General features: G+C 30.2%; 1 protein-coding gene, 1 long non-coding RNA gene, 3 other non-coding genes and 2 pseudogenes across 5 annotated transcripts; 2 read left to right on the top strand and 5 right to left on the bottom strand.

Annotated features, from left to right (window-relative positions):
- Nucleotides 1-593: 593 nt before the first annotated feature.
- LOC125586362 lies at nt 594-7,935 on the bottom strand. The gene is made up of 2 exons (XR_007322855.1): nt 1,962-7,935; nt 594-1,658 (listed from the first exon to the last, which is right to left on the bottom strand). It is a non-coding gene; the product is annotated as an uncharacterized LOC125586362 (long non-coding RNA).
- Nucleotides 7,936-13,905: 5,970 nt separating this feature from the next.
- Nucleotides 13,906-16,452, top strand: LOC106446656 (annotated as a pseudogene).
- A 1,374-nt stretch (nt 16,453-17,826) lies between these two features.
- Nucleotides 17,827-20,374, top strand: LOC106446655 (B3 domain-containing protein REM14). The gene is made up of 7 exons (XM_013888437.3): nt 17,827-18,120; nt 18,216-18,498; nt 18,655-18,764; nt 18,858-19,128; nt 19,235-19,329; nt 19,421-19,870; nt 19,950-20,374. Exons 1-7 carry the CDS (start codon nt 18,067-18,069, stop codon nt 20,214-20,216), a joined length of 1,530 nt encoding a protein of 509 aa, XP_013743891.1. The 5' UTR covers nt 17,827-18,066; the 3' UTR covers nt 20,217-20,374.
- Nucleotides 20,375-21,905: 1,531 nt separating this feature from the next.
- Nucleotides 21,906-21,998, bottom strand: LOC125586765. The gene has a single exon (XR_007323298.1). It is a non-coding gene; the product is annotated as a small nucleolar RNA snR60/Z15/Z230/Z193/J17 (small nucleolar RNA).
- Nucleotides 21,999-22,164: 166 nt separating this feature from the next.
- On the bottom strand, nt 22,165-22,252 carry LOC125586769 (annotated as a pseudogene).
- Nucleotides 22,253-22,310: 58 nt separating this feature from the next.
- LOC125586756 lies at nt 22,311-22,395 on the bottom strand. Its single transcript, XR_007323291.1, has one exon. It is a non-coding gene; the product is annotated as a small nucleolar RNA snoZ7/snoR77 (small nucleolar RNA).
- A 52-nt stretch (nt 22,396-22,447) lies between these two features.
- LOC125586802 lies at nt 22,448-22,594 on the bottom strand. Its single transcript, XR_007323330.1, has one exon. It is a non-coding gene; the product is annotated as a small nucleolar RNA snoR2/U65 (small nucleolar RNA).
- Between the last annotated feature and the right edge of the window lie 1,519 nt (nt 22,595-24,113).

Raw genomic sequence — 24,113 nt, 5'->3', positions numbered from 1 at the left:
TAGGAAATATTTATATTAATTTATTTATGCCAGGATACAATATTTAGCATATTCATAAAAAGCGATCAGGTTATGGTAGATCTGATTTCATAGATCTCGGTTGAGAATAAAGTAGAAGATTTCAGTTTTACTGAAAATAGACGTACAGCTCCAGGTTTCAATGCCGTAATGGCATAACATAAGACATTTTTGGTAGATAATAATGTAAGTGCATCAACAAGTATATATCTTTACATAGTTGCTTGAAGCCATATGAATCGAATGAAGACTTGAAACTGAAATTTAACAGAGCCTAGCAGAATATAGCTCTTACCAGAATTACAAACATCAGTCAATTTTTGGTTAATTTTTCTATGAATGGAAATAGTTACATGCCGATGAAATATTTCATTTGTTTTCCACAAGAAAATTTGACAATAAGTTTTAGAGATGCTAGCGTATTTCATGAAGTTTCACACAACATATTCAAACAGTTTTTTAACATTAGTTAATTATGTTATTACAATGAAAAATAACAAAAATATTTTTTAAGCCAACAGTTTATATGATTTATGAGGATTCACGTTTGATTACACCATACTGAAAATCTTCTATAGTTTTTTATTTTATTTTTTGATCCGTATAATTCATTTTTCTATGATTTGAAACTCAGACTTTATAGAGTAAAAACATTATAAAACTATCAATTAAACCATTAAACTAAAGGGATTTCCACATTCAAACAATTTTTGAATCAAATTTTCTATAACCAATGGGCAAGCCCGCTAGACAAATCAGTACGGGCTTAGAAAAATGTTCTAGAACTGCAATCTGTAGCAGGTCAGTCCCCATGGTTTGAAAAATAAAAAAAAAATCGCCATAAACAGACTATGGATCATCTAACATCTCTAATAGAAATCAAGTATTCAATAAACACGGAAATGATCAATTCTGTTGTATAATAAGGATCTGATGTTGTTTATTTTCTTTATATATAAATATATGTCGATCGATGGAGAGAGAAGGATATGAAATGTTGACTTGTATAAGAAATATATGTATTACAAAAGAGAGAGTCAAAAGACTTATTTTTCGTCATTTCATTCATCACGTACAAGGTCTTTATGTAGGAGATACAAGTCGGTGTGATTAGACCGACTTAGACAAGAAGACAAAACATAATATGATAAGCATTATCTCTTTCTGAACTTATCACTTTCCTAATAGATAATTAATATTTAACACTCCCCCTTAATTATCTATTTTGTATTACGTAGTGCCTCGTTAAAAACCTAGTCATGGAAAAACCCATTGGGACAAAAACCATGACAAGCAAAAAAGAGTACACTGCCGTAATCTCCCCCTGGGAATAGTGGGCATAGGTTTCTCTTCATAGGTCACGGAAATGCCGCATTCCGATACCATACACGTGTTTTCAGAATGTTGTCGTAGGAAGAACATTTGTAAACAAGTCTGCCGGATTGTCGCATTACCGTGCATATTCGATATCCACCTTTTTATTTTTCTCGAGCTCCCTTATGTACGAGAAGAATCTTGGAGGGATATGCTTCGTTCTGTCAATCTTAATGTGACCTTATTTGAGTTGAGCGACACAAGCCGAATTATCTTTAAATGTTTTCGTCGGCTCTTTCTCGTTGAGTGAGATCTTAATTTGGGGTCTGCTTAAAGAAATCACATATTATGAACTTGTTTGATGATTCAACACTCATGATGGCTTCCTTTATTTTCTTGACATGCTATATGTGAAAAACTTCTAGTTTTTCAGTATTTCACAATAATGTGGATAACATTATTGGAGATGACTATATATCAGTAAACTTCAGGTTTACCACTCATTTATACTTTTGCCATCCTTTTCTTATGCATGTCTTTTCATCATAAGCTCCTCTAGAGCCAATAATAATTTTTATAGTAATAGATATTGTACTTACTTATTTTAAGAGAGGAGAAATATTTGTTACCTTTAGTAGTAATGTACGATGACCCAATATCTGCCAGGTACATCTATCTTCATCCTGAATCTCAAAATCTTATTCAGGAAGATAATTCTCATATCACATCGATATTTTATTTTCATTTTCTGGACCAACCAGAAAATCTGAATCATCAAGAAGAGTATTCAAGCTATGAAAAGATGGTCCGGGCTCATAAGAGATGAAGTTTATTTCACTTCCTTTGTCTTTTTCTTTTTGAATCTCGATATAGATCGGCTAAATATTTGGCGTACGAAAACTACGTACTCAATTTTCTATCTGGCCGTATCTATAGCAAACCTTTTCTGTTTGCCTTTTATCACCCGACCACTTTCATTTTTCGTGGAAGTTTCCATTATTTTCATAGGGATGAAATCTTCTTCCTCGTCCTCTTCCACGACCACGATAGCGGTTTCAACCGCATCCACACCCTTGTCCTTTTCAAGAAGGACCGATTTGATGGTTTAGTATCATGAGTTTCTTTTCTTTTCAATTCTCACGGAGGATTTACATCAACTCCAACAATTTGGTGAATCCTTTCTTTCAAGGATTTGATTATTCAAAGATCTTCTAGATTTTTCTCATGATACACTTCATCTTATAAACCATCATTAAAGTGGTGTAAATTATCATGGCTTTATCTTTTTCTCATCCGATATAGTTTCAACTTATCGATGATTTCTCAAAGCTCATTTTTTTCTCAGGTGCATCTTTGCACCCACTGCCCAGGTCATATAACTATTTCCCGTAATATCAAGGGCATTTATTTTGATCTTTGTCAAATTTGATATGATAACCGAATTCATAGAACAATAATATATAAAGACGAAAATTGAAATGCAGAAACTAAAGGCATAAATTTAAATTATAGAAATTTAAAGAGCATATATATAATTGGAGGCTTAGCCTACCACATGATCCGAAGAGTCTTAGACTACCATATTGATCATTTTTTCAAAGTCCGAGGAGACATGGTCTACCATTTTGACTTTTACTTATTTCAAGGTCCGAGGAGACTTAGTCTACCATTTTTTACCATTATTTTATTTTTTTTATTCACGGAGGCAACGCCTACCACGTGTTTCTATGATCGTGAAGGAATAGCCTACCATAACGATCAGTCGGGGAAGGCAGCGTCTATCATCCCGAAAAATAAACGGAGAAGGTCCAGCCTCTCACTCCGAAATAATAATAAAATTTAAATAAATTAAGTATATTGAAATACATAAATTTAAAAATTACCTCGGCTGGTTTAAGAACTTTCCGATTGATAAGCTTCAGTTGGTCAGAGTTTCGTGCTGATAACGTGTTGTATAATAAGGATCTGATGTTGTTTATTTTCTTTATATATAAATATATGTCGATCGATGGAGAGAGAGAGATATGAGATGTTGACTTGTATAAGAAATATATGTATTACAAAAGAGAGAGTCCAAAGACTTGTTTTTCATCATTTCATTCATCACGTACAAAGTCTTTATATAGGAAATACAAGTCGGTGTGATTAGACCGACTTAGACAAGAAGACAAAACATAATATGATAAGCATTATCTCTTTTTGAACTTATCACTTTCCTAATAGATAATTAATATTTAACAAATTCCAACTTTAACAAGTTTAGTTGTGCGTTTTCCAACCTCAACTTTGTTACTGTGTCAGTTTCATCCAAAACTAAAGTTTATTTATTTTTAGAAAAACTAGGAATTTATCCGCGCTACGCGCGGATCTATATTAATTTTCAAATGTTAATTATCTAACTATTCTTATTGTTTTATATCAAATGGTAAAATATATTTTTAATGTATTATTTTCTGATTATTTATTTAATTTAACATTTTTTTAGATAGATAGTTAATATACTTTTTCTATTTCTTATATTATATATTTGTTTATTATTTATTTCTTCTATATTGTGAAAATTAGGAAATATTTATATTAATTTATTTATGCCAGGATACAATATTTAGCATATTCATAAAAAGCGATCAGATTATGGTAGATCTGATTTCATAGATCTCGGTTGAGAATAAAGTAGAAGATTTCAGTTTTACTGAAAATAGACGTACAGCTCCAGGTTTCAATGCCGTAATGGCATAACATAAGACATTTTTGGTAGATAATAATGTAAGTGCATCAACAAGTATATATCTTTACATAGTGGCTTGAAGCCATATGAATCGAATGAAGACTTGAAACTGAAATTTAACAGAGCCTAGCAGAATATAGCTCTTACCAGAATTACAAACATCAGTCAATTTTTGGTTAATTTTTCTATGAATGGAAATAGTTACATGCCGATGAAATATTTCATTTGTTTTCCACAAGAAAATTTGACAATAAGTTTTAGAGATGCTAGCGTATTTCATGAAGTTTCACAAAACATATTCAAACAGTTTTTTAACATTAGTTAATTATGTTATTACAATGAAAAATAAAAAAAATATTTTTAAGCCAACAATTTATATGATTTATGAGGATTCACGTTTGATTACACCATACTGAAAATCTTCTATAGTTTTTTATTTTATTTTTTGATCCGTATAATTCATTTTTCTATGATTTGAAACTCAGACTTTATAGAGTAAAAACATTATAAAACTATCAATTAAACCATTAAACTAAAGGGATTTCCACATTCAAACAATTTTTGAATCAAATTTTCTATAACCAATGGGCAAGCCCGCTAGACAAATCAGTACGGGCTTAGAAATATGTTCTAGAACTGCAATCTGTAGCAGGCCAGTCCCCATGGTTTGAAAAATAAAAATAAAAAATCGCCATAAACAGACTATGGATCATCTAACATCTCTAATAGAAATCAAGTATTCAATAAACACGGAAATGATCAATTCTGTTGTATAATAAGGATCTGATGTTGTTTATTTTCTTTATATATAAATATATGTCGATCGATGGAGAGAGAAGGATATGAAATGTTGACTTGTATAAGAAATATATGTATTACAAAAGAGAGAGTCAAAAGACTTGTTTTTCGTCATTGCATTCATCACGTACAAGGTCTTTATATAGGAGATACAAGTCGGTCTCATCACGTACAAGGTCTTTATATAGGAGATACAAGTCGGTGTGATTAGACCGACTTAGACAAGAAGACAAAACATAATATGATAAGCATTATCTCTTTCTGAACTTATCACTTTCCTAATAGATAATTAATATTTAACACTCCCCCTTAATTATCTATTTTGTATTACGTAGTGCCTCGTTAAAAACCTAGTCATGGAAAAACCCATTGGGACAAAAACCATGACAAGGAAAAAAGAGTATACTGTCGTAATCTCCCCCTGGGAATAGTGGGCATAGGTTTCTCTTCATAGGTCACGGAAATGCCGCATTCCGATACCATACACGTGTTTTCAGAATGTTGTCGTAGGAAGAACATTTGTAAACAAGTCTGCCGGATTGTCGCATGACCGTACATATTCGATATCCACCTTTTTATTTTTCTCGAGCTCCCTTATGTACGAGAAGAATCTTGGAGGGATATGCTTCGTTCTGTCAATCTTAATGTGACCTTATTTGAGTTGAGGGACACAAGCCGAATTATCTTTAAATGTTTTCGTCGGCTCTTTCTCGTTGAGTGAGATCTTAATTTGGGGTCTGCTTAAAGAAATCACATATTATGAACTTGTTTGATGATTCAACACTCATGATGGCTTCCTTTATTTTCTTGACATGCTATATGTGAAAAACTTCTAGTTTTTCAGTATTTCACAATAATGTGGATAACATTATTGGAGATGGCTATATATCAGTAAACTTCAGGTTTACCACTCATTTATACTTTTGCCATCCTTTTCTTATGCATGTCTTTTCATCATAAGCTCCTCTAGAGCCAATAATAATTTTTATAGTAATAGATATTGTACTTACTTATTTTAAGAGAGGAGAAATATTTGTTACCTTTAGTAGTAATGTACGATGACCCAATATCTGCCAGGTACATCTATCTTCATCCTGAATCTCAAAATCTTATTCAGGAAGATAATTCTCATATCACATCGATATTTTATTTTCATTTTCTGGACCAACCAGAAAATCTGAATCATCAAGATGAGTATTCAAGCTATGAAAAGATGGTCCGGGCTCATAAGAGATGAAGTTTATTTCACTTCCTTTGTCTTTTTCTTTTTGAATCTCGATATAGATCGGCTAAATATTTGGCGTACGAAAACTACGTACTCAATTTTCTATCTGGCCGTATCTATAGCAAACCTTTTCTGTTTGCCTTTTATCACCCGACCACTTTCATTTTTCGTGGAAGTTTCCATTATTTTCATAGGGATGGAATCTTCTTCCTCGTCCTCTTCCACGACCACGATAGCGGTTTCAACCGCATCCACACCCTTGTCCTTTTCAAGAAGGACCGATTTGATGGTTTAGTATCATGAGTTTCTTTTCTTTTCAATTCTCACGGAGGATTTACATCAACTCGAACAATTTGGTGAATCCTTTCTTTCAAGGATTTGATTATTCAAAGATCTTCTAGATTTTTCTCATGATACACTTCATCTTATAAACCATCATTAAAGTGGTGTAAATTATCATGGCTTTATCTTTTTCTCATCCGATATAGTTTCAACTTATCGATGATTTCTCAATGCTCATTTTTTTCTCAGGTGCATCTTTGCACCCACTGCCCAGGTCATATAACTATTTCCCGTAATATCAAGGGCATTTATTTTGAGCTTTGTCAAATTTGATATGATAACCGAATTCATAGAACAATAATATATAAAGACGGAAATTGAAATGCAGAAACTAAAGGCATAAATTTAAATTATAGAAATTTAAAGAGCATATATATAATTGGAGGCTTAGCCTACCACATGATCCGAAGAGTCTTAGACTACCATATTGATCATTTTTTCAAAGTCCGAGGAGACATGGTCTACCATTTTGACTTTTACTTATTTCAAGGTCCGAGGAGACTTAGTCTACCATTTTTTACCATTATTTTATTTTTTTTATTCACGGAGGCAACGCCTACCACGTGTTTCTATGATCGTGAAGGAATAGCCTACCATAACGATCAGTCGGGGAAGACAGCGTCTATCATCCCGAAAAATAAACGGAGAAGGTCCAGCCTCTCACTCCGAAATAATAATAAAATTTAAATAAATTAAATATATTGAAATACATAAATTTAAAAATTACCTCGGCTGGTTTAAGAACTTTCCGATTGATAAGCTTCAGTTGGTCAGAGTTTCGTGCTGATAACGTGTTGTATAATAAGGATCTGATGTTGTTTATTTTCTTTATATATAAATATATGTTGATCGATGGAGAGAGAGGGATATGAGATGTTGACTTGTATAAGAAATATATGTATTACAAAAGAGAGAGTCCAAAGACTTGTTTTTCATCATTTCATTCATCACGTACAAAGTCTTTATATAGGAAATACAAGTCGGTGTGATTAGACCGACTTAGACAAGAAGACAAAACATAATATGATAAGCATTATCTCTTTTTGAACTTATCACTTTCCTAATAGATAATTAATATTTAACAAATTCCAACTTTAACAAGTTTAGTTGTGCGTTTTCCAACCTCAACTTTGTTACTGTGTCAGTTTCATCCTAAACTAAAGTTTATTTATTTTTAGAAAAACTAGGGATTTATCCGCGCTACGCGCGGATCTATATTAATTTTCAAATGTTAATTATCTAACTATTCTTATTGTTTTATATCAAATGGTAATACTAAAATATATTTTTAATGTATTATTTTCTGATTATTTATTTAATTTAACATTTTTTCAGATAGATAGTTAATATAATTTTTCTACTTCTTATATTATATATTTGTTTATTATTTATTTCTTCTATATTGTATATTTACGTAAACTAATATTACGCTAGATATTTAATGTAATATTCTTTTTCTTATATTGTACATTTAATTTTTTTTAGTTTTTTATTATATTTTATATTTATTAATTCTAATATTTTTCCGTTTATATTAAATAACAATATTGAGATAAATTTTGAACGTAATATTTGTATTTCTTCTACTCATATTTACTTATTATTTTATTTTTTTTATATTGCATATTTACTTATTCTAATATTACGATAGATGTTTAATGTAATATTTATATTTTTATATTGTATATTTACTGATTATTTATTTTATTATAAAAATTTTAGATAGATGTTTAATTTAGTTTTTCTATTTCTTATATTGTATATTTACATATTGTTTATTTTTCTTATATTCTATATTTACTTATTCTAATTTGTTTGCTTTTATATTAAATGATAATATTACGATAAATGTTTAATGTAATATTTTTATTTGTTATATTTTATATTTATTAATTATTGATTTATATATTATAAATTTACTTAGAAATTTGGAAATAATAAAATTGTAAAATTATATATTTTTTAGATAGATGGATAATGTAGTTTTTCCATTTTTTATATTGTATATTTACTTATTATTTATTGTTTTTTATAAAGGGATTTATTATTGATTGTTTCTTATATTGTATATTTACTTAATCTAATTTTATTACTTTTATATCTAATGGTAATATAATGATAAATATTTAATGTAATATTTTTATTTTTATATATTTTATTTACTTATTATTTATTTTAGTATACAATTTTCAGATAGATGTTTAATGTAGTTTTTTATTTCTTATATTGTATATTTATTTATTTTAATATTATGATAGTTGTTTAATTTGATATTTATATTTCTTATATTGTATATTTTTTTTTATATACATTTTTCAGATAGATATTTAATTTAGTTTTTCCAACTTTATATTTTATCTTTAATTATTATTTATTTTTTTCTTATATTGTATATATACCTATTCTAATTTTCTTGCTTTATATCAAATTATAATAACATTATAGATGTTTATTGAAATATTTATATTTCTTATATTATACTTATATTTATTTAGTATTATTTTTTTCTTATATTATTAACTTACTTATCTTATATATTAAAACAGAAGTCACAACATTGATTCATGTGTGATTTTTTTTTTTTTGCTGAAATTCATGTGTGATTTTTTAAAAAAATGGACTTAATGGACTTATTCCTGAAAAGTCTTGTTACATTTAACATCTAACCTTATCATTTAAATTTTGGGCCTACCAGAAAATTTTATTGGACTATCAATAATTGGATTTAAACAATAGATGATCCATTGGATTTATAGATAGTATAAATTAAATAGATTTAATTTAATGTTGTAATACTATACTTCTATATGCTAAATATTTAAATATTTGTCGATGTTAACTTTTAAAATTATAAAGATTTTTTTTTAAATAACAAAAATCATATTATCTAACAATGATTAATCTTTATTAGCTTAAACAAATAAAAACAAATTTTAAACTATATAGTTTATTTTAAAAATTTAACAAAAATTAAATGTTTAATTATTTACTCAATAATATAAATCTATGAAGCGAAAATTTTAATTTTTTAAAAACTTTCTAAATTTGTGAAATGTTACAATATCTTTGAATATAACAATAAAACAATATTTTACTAATATTTATATATATAGTTACGATTATAATAATGAAATAATAATCCGAAAATATATATATAGAAGATACAAATACATGTGAAAGTTTGAAACAATCTATTCAATGAAAACAATATACAGTAAACTTATTATGTTTTAAAAATTGATAGACACATATTTATTATAATATATACCAAATTAGAATTGAAAACAATATATTTATATAAAAATAAATGAAAACAAAAATCCGCGCGGTTGCGCGGATCGAGATCTAGTTTTAATATTACTTTAGATGCTTAATGTAATATTTATATTCATATTTACTTACTATTTATTTTACTATATATTTTTTCAGATCTATGTATAATTTAGTTTTTTCATTTCTTATATTGTTTATTTTTTCTTGCTTTTATATTGATTTTCAAATGTTAATGTAATATTTATATTTTTTATATTGAATATTTACTTATTATATATTTTTATTTTTCTGACATCGAATTATAATATTACGATAGAAGTTTTATGTAATATTTATGTTTCTGATATTATATATTAACTTATTATTTTTTTATATTGTGTATTTATTTATTACCTATTTATAATACCATGTGGCTTCTTTTGATAAATAGATTTATATATTTATGTGCACGGTATATGGAAAACACTTAGTTTTTAATATGAAAAATAGATAATTAATTATAAAATGATAATTCTTATAAATTTAACAATTTCATAAGAAAATTAATGCAATGTTTACAATTAAAAGATAATTCTTTTACATTCTTTTGGATTCCTATTATTGATAGATTAATTTATACCAACTCTATTTTGACTAATGCAGTATTTATATTTTTTATATTGTATAATACTTTTTAATGTAGTATTTTTATTTTTAAATTGTGTACTTAATTATTATTACTTTTTGTATATTATATTTACATATTTAAATGCATATTTACATGTATTTAATTTTTACAATTTAAGATAGATGTCTAATGTAGTATTTCCATTTTTTATTTACATTTTAAGATAGATGTTTAATGCTTAACGTATTTTTTCCATTTTTATATTATGTATTTACTTATCAATATTATTTTCGTATATTATATATTTACTTAATAGGGGAACTAGGACACATATCCATAGCAGAAAAAAAATTAGGTTTATGCACATAGTAACAAGCATGCTATAATATTTTGTATATCTTATGTAATATTACATCACTTACCCTTGATCATCCTCAGCCGTTTGATCATATGTTCATCTTTCTTTTTCTTCTTTCATTTCTTTTGTTTTTCTTCTCCCCCTGTCAATTTTTTTTTTGTATATATCTTTTATGTCAAACATAATTCATTCAAATAACTATGCTGGCAAAAACATACATATTTTTTTACATATATCATAATTTGAAAATTTTTAATCGGATATTTTAAACATTTCGACCGAAGTTTATACTATACTATATTAAAATAGAATAGTTCACCTAATTTATACATTGAGTGGTAATGTGTATTTGCGTTTTGAAATTTCATTCTTTATAAAGGGTATTATTTTGCTATTGTGTTGAATGAATGCTCTAACTTAATGGAGATTCACGAACATGTTTGTATTGACAGTTTATATAGCTTTAATACAATATTTGAATAACATTACATTATAGTATACTAATCTATTCATCAAAATAGTATAGTTTCCTCCTATGTCGCTTTCACTCTTACACTCCTTTCTACTCTTTCTCTCATCTCCTCCCTTCCCCGGTCTCTCTCTGTCTCTCTCTCCCTTCCTCCTTTCTTTCCTCCATACTTCTATCTTTCCTCCCTCCTCCTTCCTCTTTCTCCCCTCCTGCTCCTCACCTCTCCATTTTTCTCCTTTTCCCATTCATCAATATAGTAATTACCATCAATTGCCATATTATTCTAAATGAAATATAGTATATTTTAGACCTTCAAGTTTAGGATATAGGTAGCTCTGTTATGGGCGATGGTTTGGTTTTACAATTTGGGTTTAGGGTTTGGGTTAATGGTTTACAGTTTGGGTTTAGGGTTTAGAGTTTGGGTTTAGGGAGGTTTTGGGTTTAAGGTTTGGGTTTAGGGTTTGGATTTAGGGTCTACGGTTTGGGTTTAGGGTTTAGACCTTCAAGGTTAGGGTTTAGATAGCTCTGTTATGGGTGATGGTTTGGTTTTACAATTTGGGTTTAGGGTTTGGGTTAAGGGTTTACGGTTTGGGTTTAGGGTTTAGAATTTGGGTTTAGGGTTTGGTTTAAGGGTTTACGGTTTATGTTTAGGGTTTAGAATTTGGTTTTAGGGGAGTTTAGGGTTTAGGTAGCTCCGTTTGGGTCTATGGTTTGGGTTAAGAATTTGTGTTTAGGGTTTGGGTTAAGAATTTGGGTTTAGGGTTTGGGTTTAGGGTATACGGTTTGGGTTTAGGGTTTAAGGATCTACCGTTTGAGTTTAGAATTTAGAGTTTGAGTTTAAGGTTTAGTGTTTAGAGTTTGGGTTTAGGTATTGGGTTTAGGTAGCGGGTTTAGGGTTTATTTGGTTGTGTTTCATTATGTTGGTAACCAACATCAATTGCCATACTATTCTAAATGAAATATAGTATAGTTAGAGTGAAATTATTCGTGTGACTATACTAAATAGTGTGTAGTATAGTATGATAATTTTATCTTCTGCATTTCAACATCAAGCGCAGGCACCTGGAGAGAGATTTTAGTTATGTTTTGCGTAAATTGTCTCATCCATCTTGAATTACTATATAATGGCTATATTCTTCATTCTTTTGCCTCTTATGAATATTCAGCAAATTCACCCTAATTAATATCTATATTTTACATTTTAAGATAAATGTTTAAGGTTTAATGTACCTTTTCTATTTTTTTAAATGTGTATTTACATTTTAAAATAAATGTTTAATGCTTAATGTACTTTTTCTATTTTTTATATTATGGATTTACTTATTAATATTATTTTTTGTATATTATATATTTTTTTAAATTGTGTATTTACTTATTATTGTATATATAATTCGTATATTATATATTTACGTATTTAAATGTATATTTACTTATATTTTCGTATGTACTTACTTATTATTACTTTTTGTATATTATATATTTACATATTTAAATGTATATTTACATATATTTAATTTTTATATTTTAAGATAGATATCTAATGTAATATTTCCATTCTTTATTTTTTTTTTACATTTTAAGATAGATGTTTAGTGCTTAATGTACTTTTTCCATTTTTTATATTATGTATTTACTTATTAATATTATTTTCGTATATTATATGTTCACTTAATATCTATATTTTATATTTTAAGATAGATCTTTAAGGTTTAATGTACTTTTCTAATTTTTTTTAATTGTGTATTTACATTTTAAGATAAATTTTAATGCTTAATATATTTTTTCTATTTTTTATATTATGTATTTACTTATTAATATTATTTTTGTATATTATATATTTTTTTAAATTGTGTATTTACTTATTATTGTATATATAATTCGCATATTATATATTTACATATTTAAATGTAGATTTAGTTATATTTTCGTATGATTTAATGTATATATGGTAATAATGTGTAGTATTGTAATGTGATTTAGCGTAATAAGATAATAATATTAGTCATGCCACATGGCTTATTTTCGAAAAAGATTTCTAAAACAATATGGACGTTCTCGGAAGCCTCGATTAGTCTCTTTTATTAGTATAGATTACATGAACTATCAAACTAAGCCAAAATCAAAATTGATAATTCAAGTAATTTATTTGAAATAATGTTAGTTTAAGATGAAATCAAAGTTGAGGTAGAAAAAAATCACGACGAAAATTGTTGTATTCAGAATTGACCTTTTTTCTTTCAGTAAAGCCATCTCCAACAAAACACCAAAATATTAAATTTGGTGTAATTTTATCTCTAACAAAATATTAAATTTTATATTATCCTACCCAATTTAGTATAATATGAATAGTATTACACCAAATTTTATTAAATGAAATATAATAAAATATAAATTTTAAAGATTTGGTGTGACGAATAGTGTTACACCAAATTTGTAAATAAAATATGAATGGTGTAATACTATTCATCACACCAAATCTTTAAAATTTATATTTTATTATGTTTCATTTAATAAAAAGTTTTATTGCTATTGTAAATATATAATGTTATTTATATTTTTATTTATTTTCAAATAATTAAAAAATATTTTTTTAATTTTTATTTTCAAAATAAATCACTAAATGACTATTATTATTTATCACTTACAAATAATAAAAAATATAAATAAGAATTTAAATGTGACAAGATAATGTTGATTAATTACAAATAATAAAAATATAAAACTTTAAAAACTAAAAACACCAAATAATATATGATTTTACATTTGGTGTAAAATTTGATGTCATTATTAAAGATGATAAAAAATTATAACATCAAAATACTAAATTTATTGTAATTTTTATATCAAATTTGGTGTCATTGTCCTAGGTCTATACATATAACGAAAGAAACCAGATATACAATAAATAGGACAATGAAACGTCGTCTTCTAGTTGGTTTATTTATATTATTTTCTCCATGGGATTGCAGAGTAGAGTTCTTAAAGCCTTCTGAAGCTTCCGAAAATGGTGATTAAGCATTTCTTCAAGCCTCTTCTTCCTGGCTTCCACAGCCACTTGGTACTTTCTCTCTTTCCCTTTTTTTCTATATATGTTTATGTCTGTCTCTCAGAGAAGCTAACTGAGAGATGGGTTTGGTTTTGTGTTTGCATGTTGCTTCAGACAATTCCTGTAGCCTTCTTGAAGTATATAGAAGGAACAAATGGGCACCATTCGGCGAAGCTGAGATCAGACGCGTCAAAGATAACCTGGGAAGTGAAAATAGAAGATGGCCGGAGACTGACTAATGGTTGGAAAGAGTTCGCTCTTGCGCACGATCTCCGAATCGGCGACATTCTCATTTTCAGACAAGAGAAAGACATGGCTTTCCACGTGACACTCTTGGGACCTAGTGGCTGTGAGATTCAATATGAGTCGTGTTCAGAAGAAGAGAACAACATCGGTGAGTTGTGTTCTGTCTCCGTCTAACTCTGCGCGTGACAATGAATCTTTGACTGACATTAAAGAAATGTGCATACGGAAGTATAGAGAATCAGTTAGAGTAATTGCATGTGAGACTTATCTCTTCTTTTACAGGGAATATTCCAGAGAAAAAGAAAGTGAAGAAGAATCCAAGAAAAGAAACGGAATCTGCTTCACTAGACCCCTCTTGTTTTGTGGCATATGTCTCCCCCGCGACCCTACGTCATGACAAACTGGTATTCTACTGCTGATTTGAAAAAAATAAAAATACTCAAAAATGATTGTGATGCTGTAAATATGTTGTATTAAACTGAGGTATGGTATATATCAAAAATATGTTGTATGTATTGTAATGAATTTTCAGAACCTCCCAAGGAGTTTTGTGAGGGTAAATGGTCTAGAAACAAGATGTGGAGAGATTCATCTGATGAATGAAAAGGGTAGATCATGGACGCTAGCTTTAAAACAAGAGCTATGTGGATCTACTTACATCAGACGAGGGTGGAGAAGTTTCTGTAGTTCCAATGGTCTTAAAACTGGAGGTCTCTACAATTTCAAACTAATCAAAAGAGGGAGAACTTCGGTTCTTCGTTTGTCCTCCACAGGCTCAGACTTAGAAGAAGAGAGCTCAGAAGGTGATGAGGTAGAATCACTTTCCACAGGACCGGAAAGTGATGAAGGGACCAAGACCAACTTGGGTGAGTTGTACTATTACATTAACTATTTATATGGAGATGTTTGTGATCAGTTTGACTATTACATTACCACATGGATTGATTTAGAGTTTTCTTTCAGAGAAGAAGAAGAATCCAAAAAACGATGCAGAGTCTTCTTCACTATATCACTCTTGTTATGTTGCTAATGTAACGCCTTCAAGCCTCCAAGATGACAGACTGGTATCTACTCCTAATTTGAGCCAAATTCTTTCATTATAAATTTGATCAAAACCATGTTCTGTTATAATGAATTTTCAGGATCTTCGAAAGAGTTTTGTGAGGGCAAATGCTCTAGAGACAAGATGTGGAGAGATTGTTCTGACAAATGAAAAGGGCCGGGTACTTCATGGAAGCTAGATCTGAAACGAAAGAGATCGTGTGGAAATATGTATATCACACGAGGATGGAGACGTTTCTGTAGGGTCAATGGACTTAGAGCTGGATGTTTCTTCACTTTCAAACTGATCCGAACAGGAGGAACTTTGGTTCTACGTTTTTCTTCACAATTCGATAACAACTTTGTGACATTAACTCTTAAGCCTTCCAATCTCACAAGTTATAAACTGGTTAGTATCTATCACTCCAAACCATCGGTGTTTTTACATTCTGTTGAGTCTTGAATCTTGTATTTGAATCTTTGTTGCAGGTTCTTCCCTTACACTTCACCAAGAGGCATGGCATCAATGAGAAAACTAAAATGACGCTGTTGGACAAAAACGGTGTCAAATGGTTTACGAATCTGCGGTCTGAGAAAACAAGTGATAGAGTAAGATTGGTAGGCGGTTGGAAAGAGTTCTTTGAAGCTAACTGTGTGGAGATAGGTGAATCGATCGTTTTGAAGCTGATATGGGAAGGAGACAAAAGTTGTGCCCTTAAGTTCTGCTCTAAGGTGAAGCATGAGACATAATGAAACTGTGTTAGTGTTTAAGCTTTTTGTAAGCTCCCACTGTGCAAGACAAATTTAACTGAATCAAGTGCTTGTGCTTTCGTTCTATGTGAGATTTGTAATGATTGGCTTTAACTCAAGAAGTCTAATTGCCTACTTGTGGGATTTGTGAACGTTAGACTAACTTTAGTTCAAAATGTTGATCGGTTAAATTTTATATAACTTGAGATATTTCAATTTACCTAAAATGTTGATTGATTCGAATCTTCTGCAAAAAAAAATTATACATAGATATAATATTTATAAAATAATTAAATTCTAATAGAACGACAAATTTTTAATTACATTTTTGGAATCATTAAAAATATATATATTTTTGGTCAAATTGAACAGTTTTAAAAAGTGGAAATTGCATAAAAAAACTCGGAAGTGTAACTTACTAACACTTTAAACTTTGAAGTATTTTCACTAACACTTTTAACTTTCAAATTGACATTTGTATCATAAAAACTTCCAAAAATGAAAGTTGATCGGCTAAACATGTAAAAAATGATGTGTCAATTTTGTTTTTAAAAAATAATTATTTAATTAATAAAAAAAAAATAATAATAAATCAGAAAATTAAATAAAAGTTCAGTTTTAAAAAAAAAATCATAAAATTAAATAAAAATTTAGAAAATTAAATACAAACAAAAAAATTAACTAAAATTTTAGAAAAATAAATAAGATCAAATTAAAGTACAGAAAAGTAAAAAAATCAAAATTCAAAAAAGTAATTTTTGTCATTTTCAACGATAATGTCAGAAATTATCATTGGAGATATTCCAAAAACGTTATTATTAATGGTTATATGTGAGAAATCATCATCGTCATTGGTGATATATTTGAAACTGTTATTGTCAACGATGATATGATATATATATATTTTTAAATCTTGTAATGTAAAAAAAATATTTTTTGAATTTTTGAATTAAAAAAATATTTTTTGAATTTCTTAATTTCTTGAATTTTATTTATTTATTTGTATTTTAATTTAATCTTATTTATTTTTTGAATTTTTACTTATTTTTTATTTTTATTTAATTTTTATAAATCTTTATTTAATTTTCTGATTTTTTTATTTAATATCTGATTTCTTTGGTTTTCTGAATTTTTATTTAATTTTCTGATTTTTATCTATTTTCTGAATTTGTTTTTTATTTTATATTATTAATTAAATAATTAATTAATTTTTTGAAAAACACCTGACACATCATCTTTTTACATGTACAACTGGTCAACTTTTGACTTTAGAGGTTTCTTGTGACAAACGTCACTTTGAAGTTAAAAGTATTAGTGAAAAAGGTTCAAAGTTTTTTATGTGATTTTTCTGTTTTAAAAATATTTTTGAATTGTTTTAAACATTGGTTATGATCTGGTCCAAACCTAACTTGGAAAGAATCGAACCAAATGCTAGTCAAATGCGACTTATGAGAATGCTACCAAAAATCTGAACCGAAACGAATCCGATTGGAACACCGAACTAGCTTTGGAAAATGGTTGCGATGGGTTTTGTGAAGCGAAATGGCCTAAAGTTAGGAGAATCTTTCCCTTTGAAGTCCATTAATGAACATGACAAAGCAGCTCCTGTCGTCAAGTTATGTTCTCAGGAGACTAATAAATGCAAATATTTAGACAAAAATATGTTAAAGTGATGAGAAGAAGTGATGAGAAGAAGTGATGACAATAAATAAGAGCATTAAAGATCCCTTGTTTGACTTTAACCAACCAAAAAGAAAGAAGCTCTACAATAAATGATCGCTGTCTTCAAGTTGGGTTATTACATTATTTTTTCCAAGAACTGAAGCCTCAGAGTTTCTGAAGTTTACGAGGATGGTGAACAAACGTTTCTTCAAGCCTCTTCTTCCTGGCTTCCACAGCCACTTGGTACTCTCTCTATTTCCCTTTTCTATATCTGTCTATGTCTCTCAGAGAAGCTAACTGAGAAATGGGTTTGGTTTTGTATTTGCATGTTTCTTCAGACAATTCCTGTAGCCTTCTTCGTCAAGTATATAGAAGGAAAAAACGAGCACCATACGACGAAGCTAAGATCAGACGCGTCAAAGATAACCTGGGAAGTGAAAATAGAAGATGGCCAGAAACTCACTGACGGTTGGAAAGAGTTCGCTCTTGCACACGATCTTCGTATCGGCGACATTCTCATTTTCAAGCAAGAGAAAGACATGGCTTTCCACGTAACACTCTTGGGACCCAGTGGCTGTGAGATTCAATATGAGTCGTGTTCAGAAGAAGAGAACAACTTCGGTGAGTTTGTGTTCTGTCTCTGTCTAAAACTCTGAATCTCATACTGGCTTTTAAGAAAATGTGCTCAACTAACAAAGTTTAAACTGTAATATGCATGTCGAAGCAGAGAGATTTAGTTTGAGTATTTGCATGTGAGTTTTATTCTTTTCTTTTCAGGGAATATTCCAAAGAAGAAGAATTCAAAAAGAGAAGCAGAGTCTTCTTCACTAGATCCTTCTTGTTTCTTGGCTAATATCTGGCCTTCGTCCTTACGCTATGACTCATTGGTATTCTACTCTTCATTTGAACAAGCGAGAAAAAACATATACTAAAATCTGATATATATAAGAAAATCATGTTGTATTGTAATGAATTTTAAGAACCTTCCAAGGAGTTTTGTGAGGGCAAATGGTCTAGAGACAAGATGTGGAAGAGAGATCGTTCTGATCAATGAAAAGGGTAAATCATGGACTTTGGCTTTAAAACAAAAGCTATCTGGACCTACTTACATCAGACGAGGGTGGAGAAGTTTCTGTATTGCCAATGGTCTTAAAACTGGAGGCGTCTACACTTTCAAACTAATCAAGAGAGGGAGAGCTCCGGTTCTTCGTTTGTCCTCCACAGAGTCAGAGTTAGAAGAGAGAAACATCGGTGAGTTGCTTGTGTTCTTTGTCATACTAATGGTGCTCGTTTTGGAACATGGGTCTGTAAGTAGAGAGAATCAGTTTGACTGCTAGTTGATTTGTTTTTTTTTCAGAGAAGATTCAGAGGAACAAAGCAGAGTCTTCCTCACTAAATCCCTCTTGTTTTGTGGCTAATATCTCGCGTGCAACCCTACGTTATGACACACTGGTATCTAATCTATTAATTTTGAATGATAAAATATACCAATGGTGTGAATTGGATAGAACTCATGTTGTATTATTATAAATGAATTTTTCAGGGTCTTCCAATGAAATTTTCAAGGGAAAATGGTCTAGAGGCAAGATGTGGAGAGATTGTTCTAATGAATGAAAAGGGTAGATCGTGGAAGCTAAATCTGAAACGAAAGAGATCATGCGGAACTATGTATATCACACAAGGGTGGAGGAGTTTCTGTAGTGCAAATGGACTTAGAGCTGGAAGTTCTTCCACTTTCAAACTGATCAAAAGAGGAGGAACTCTGGCTCTACGTTTGTCATCTAAAGAGACTGAAGAAGAAGAAGAAGATTGCTCATTAAAAGCTAATGAAGTGGAGTCTCTTTCCACAGAACCAGAAAGCGATGAAGAGGGGAGCCAAGATGAGAAACAAATCAAGAAGCATAGATCGACATGGAAAGCTTCATCTTCACAATCCCAAAACCGATTTGTGACACTTACTTTTAGACCTTTCAATCTTGAAAAGTATTTACTGGTTAGTGCATCACTTGAAGCCCTTTGTCGTTTTACATTCTGTTCAGTCCTGAATCCTTTATTTTGAATCTTTGTTGCAGTTTCTTCCTTTACGCTTCACCAGGTGGCACGGCATCAATGAAGAAACTAAAATGAGACTGTTGGACAAAAACGGTGTCAAGTGGTCTACGGATCTGCGGTCTGGGAAAACTAATATTGATAAAATAAGATTGGTAGGAGGTTGGCAAGAATTCTTCAAAGCTAACTGTGTGAAGCCAGGTGAATCTATCATTGTGAAGCTGATATGGGATGGAGACAAAAGTTGTATCCTCAAGTTCTGCTCTAAGGTAAAGCATGAGACCGAATGAAACTGTATCTGTGTACTATGTTTTAGCTTTCTTTAAGTTCCCATGACGAATTAAAATGAATCAACGTTTGGCCTTTTTGTTGTTTGGGATTTGTGAATGTTTTTCTTTTGTCAACCGGATCTGTTTCAGAATACAAGATGTTTGATTCATTGCACAAATATTAAGAAATCTATTTTTCTCTAAAAAATAATTTTGCAAATATAATACTCTCTCTGTTTTGATATGCAAGTAGTTTTACCAAAAAATGTTTGTTTCACAATGTAAGATGTTTGCATAATCCAAAGCACCTTTTACATTTATTATGTTGTGTGACTAATCAAATAATTCATACATTTTTATTATTAGTTGAATTTATGTATTAAGAGGCAGTAATCTAATTGGTTACACAGTTTTCAATAAAATTAAAAATACAGTAATATAAATATATCAAAACTTCATCTATTTTGAAACAACAAACATCTTCTAAAACATCAACTATTACGAAAGTGAGACAGTATTAAATATACTCGAAGATAATACAGAAAAAACAACACCAAAGAAAGATACTAGAGAAACATTAAAGGCATTGAGATAAAACGTAACTTTTATAGTTTGTGTAGTTAAAAATGTAATTTCGTTGGTAGCTTTAACAATCAAATTTTTGATAGAATCTTCTCTCTCGCCCAAAAAACGATATAATAGCTTTAACAATCACGAATGTAATTACAAGGTAGGATCCTGAGTATTATTTGTCATTGGAAGCATGCAGAGTTTCAAGTTACACGAGACTCCGCTAGTATCAGTCTTCTGATCCATCATCTCGTCGCAAGTTGTAACGTTGAGACAGTATGAGATTAAGACCGGTATCTGCCTGGTCTATTGAAACTGTCATGCAAGTTGAAAGTTCTAATGGGAGATTTACAAACTGCGAAGGAAGCCCTCGAGTCTTTTAATGCGTTTTTTGTGGTTGGATCAAAAATTGTCAAGTTTACCGGGCAAACCATCACTATATTTACAACATTCCTGCAAAAAATGTTTATAAGATACCAAGATCTTCGTGGTGTCTAGCATATTGTCAATGCTTGGCACAAGACTAATGGAGAACTATATCATATATTGGAACTAGTCTGCAATATGAGGGTTACATTCATGTGTGGTCTAATCAAGTGTTATTCACATTGACACATACATGCAAATCTAAGCGGAAAACTGTAATGAAAAAGACAAAAATTTGATGAAGTCGTAAATCCATAGCAAAACAATGTTCCTGGATATTCTCATCAATGATTGGATTCGAATGGATCTCCCGCTTGAGATTCAATTAAAAAAGGATCAAAAGAGTCCATAACGAATCTCAAGAATCCACCTTGAGATTCAATCAAAAAAGGATCAAAAGAGTCCATAACGAATCTCAAGAATCCACCAAAGTTTGTCCTACTTGATGAAGCTAAGTCAATAGAAAATCCCAGGAACCCAACAAGAATATCTGATAGCCGAAGTGATAAAAACTTTTGTGCCAAAGCCCTACCCAGGTCAAACAACTAAAAGCCCAAAATAAACATGACGATTTTGCTAGGTTTCATGAGAAAACCAACAAGTTAGATACCTGAGGCCACCCCCAAATGTTCTCAGAGATAAGTCAACGAGCAAATTGATGACTACAGAGTGAAGAAGAATAACAAACCAAACATCAAAACTCAAAAGTTATAGGAGGGGCATCAGATAGGAGCGAAAGACTATGCTACAGATTTGTAATCATGGTGATCATCTGAACTATGCATTATTATTCCTCACCTGACCCTCCTTCGTAATTAAACCAAACAATGCAGAAAGTTAATAGATACGCCTCATTGAGATGATTAGGTTTATCAACACGAATTAATTTAGACATATGCTTGTCTTAATCGATTTAATCATCGGCCGATGCTAATAGAATCAACAAACAGAACAATAAAACAAAAAACAATTAGGACTCAGAGAATATAACAGAATGGTCGGCAAATAGACCTTTTACGGCCGATATTACGACGAACGAGACCTTTTAATCGTCACTGTCCTCTGAAAACAAAATCAATTTTACAAAACAAAAACAAAAACAAATCTTTTGGGAAGTAATCTCAGTAAAGTCAGCGTTTTTCACATCAAAGTAATTAAAACTCAGACGGTAATTCCATATTTTTTTTGCAATAATCATCATCGATTACTTCCCCATTAATCAAATCAAATACAATTTTGATTAACAAAAAAAAAAAAAATGTAATCGCCGAAATGGCCCCGTAGATCACAAGATCGATCAACAGGTTCCTATCAGAAAAGCGAAACACAAACATCTGTTTATGTCCAATGTAGCATCGACGATCACAGCCAGCAAAAAGCTATCGTCGACGTGGCATCGGACAGTTTTCATCAGAATCAGAGCCAAATAAGCTTCGAACCTGAAGCGAAAGGAATTGAACAGCAACCGGATGCAATTCTGGTTCAATCCGCCGCTGCTAGTATGAATATGATATCAGAGAAGAGAAGAGAAGAAACAAGATATGTTAGACAAAGAAGACAAACTCGATTTTATATATAGAGTGGGTAGGGTAGGAGGCGGCATAACACAAAAACCCTAATACACAAGCTTATTAAAGTTATGATTTTATTATATTTTGGGGTTGATTTTATTTATTTTCTTTTACCATTTTTCCTTTTTTGTCGTCAATTTACTCATTTGTTTTTGAGTGAGAGGACATGGTGATTCCCACTCTTCTTAATACTTTGTGGACTGTGTTTGATGATGAACTATAACAAAAAGGTTTTTGAACATCCGCAGAAGTATGTACTTTTCAGTTTCATATTTTTGACATTAGAGATTTCATCAAAAAGACAGTAGCTCATACAAAAAGACAAAACCAGTTCCTGTCACATTCATGTAAAAGAGTTCTACATTTTTTTTAGCCATTAGCTCTAATTTCTCTTCCGATACCAAACCAAAAAGGAAGCTCTAAAACTGCTGCAGTGCCTTGTCATGACAAGGATCAGCTACACAGAATATCTGCCAAAAACATATCAACAGTGATCATAATAATCAGGACAGCAACTTTGTAAATTCAGTGTGAAAAGAGGTTTTATATGCCTTCTGAGTGACATGCTGCCAACATTTGTGAGCATTCCATGATGAATTTTTTTAAGTTTGTTGAGAATTCTATAGGCATATATATTTCTCATGCAGGGCTAAAGAGATTCAGGATGGTTGTGGATTGACTCAGAACTCAATTTTGTTCACCGGCTGGCCAGCAATGTAAGTAACACCTATAAATATAGACGACTAAGAGAAATCAATTAATGTCAATTGTTGGATCCAAACTATCAACACCACACAACCTTGTCTATGTAAATGGTTGTCTCCTAAGCGGCTGTGTTCTTGGGTGTCACATTGTTGGTATGTCTATTTTTTGTTAGATATTGTTCCGATAAATTTTGTTTTAATTTTGCCATAGCTTCTGAAGGTTTAGCTGCGATGTCCTCCACTATGCCATACTGAAGACAACTTCTATTCTTGCATTTGACTCTGCTAGTAACTTAATATAAACAGAAACTAGTGATCCACATGATCTCCATTGATAGTCAGAACAACATCCCTTTACTATTATTCGAGGAGCATTCTAAATAATAAACCTTTGTCTCATGTGTTATTATCAAGATTGCCATTACTTATGTGTCATCATGAGAGCTCTTCTCGTAGCATTTAGTGAATAACCCTTGCTTGTCTAGACTAATTACATATAGTGCCATTGGACATTTAAGTTTCATGTTTATGCATAATATAATTGGTTTTGATGGATTATACATATATCTCTTATTTTCATACGAGTTTTAAAAATGTATTTATTGCTTTCATGCTTATATCTTCTCATTATTTCTTAGCTGTATTTT

This window comes from Brassica napus, chromosome C4 (genome assembly GCF_020379485.1).
Source record: "Brassica napus cultivar Da-Ae chromosome C4, Da-Ae, whole genome shotgun sequence".
In the NCBI taxonomy this organism is placed as follows: domain Eukaryota; kingdom Viridiplantae; phylum Streptophyta; class Magnoliopsida; order Brassicales; family Brassicaceae; genus Brassica; species Brassica napus.
This window is presented reverse-complemented; position numbering and strand designations above follow the sequence as displayed.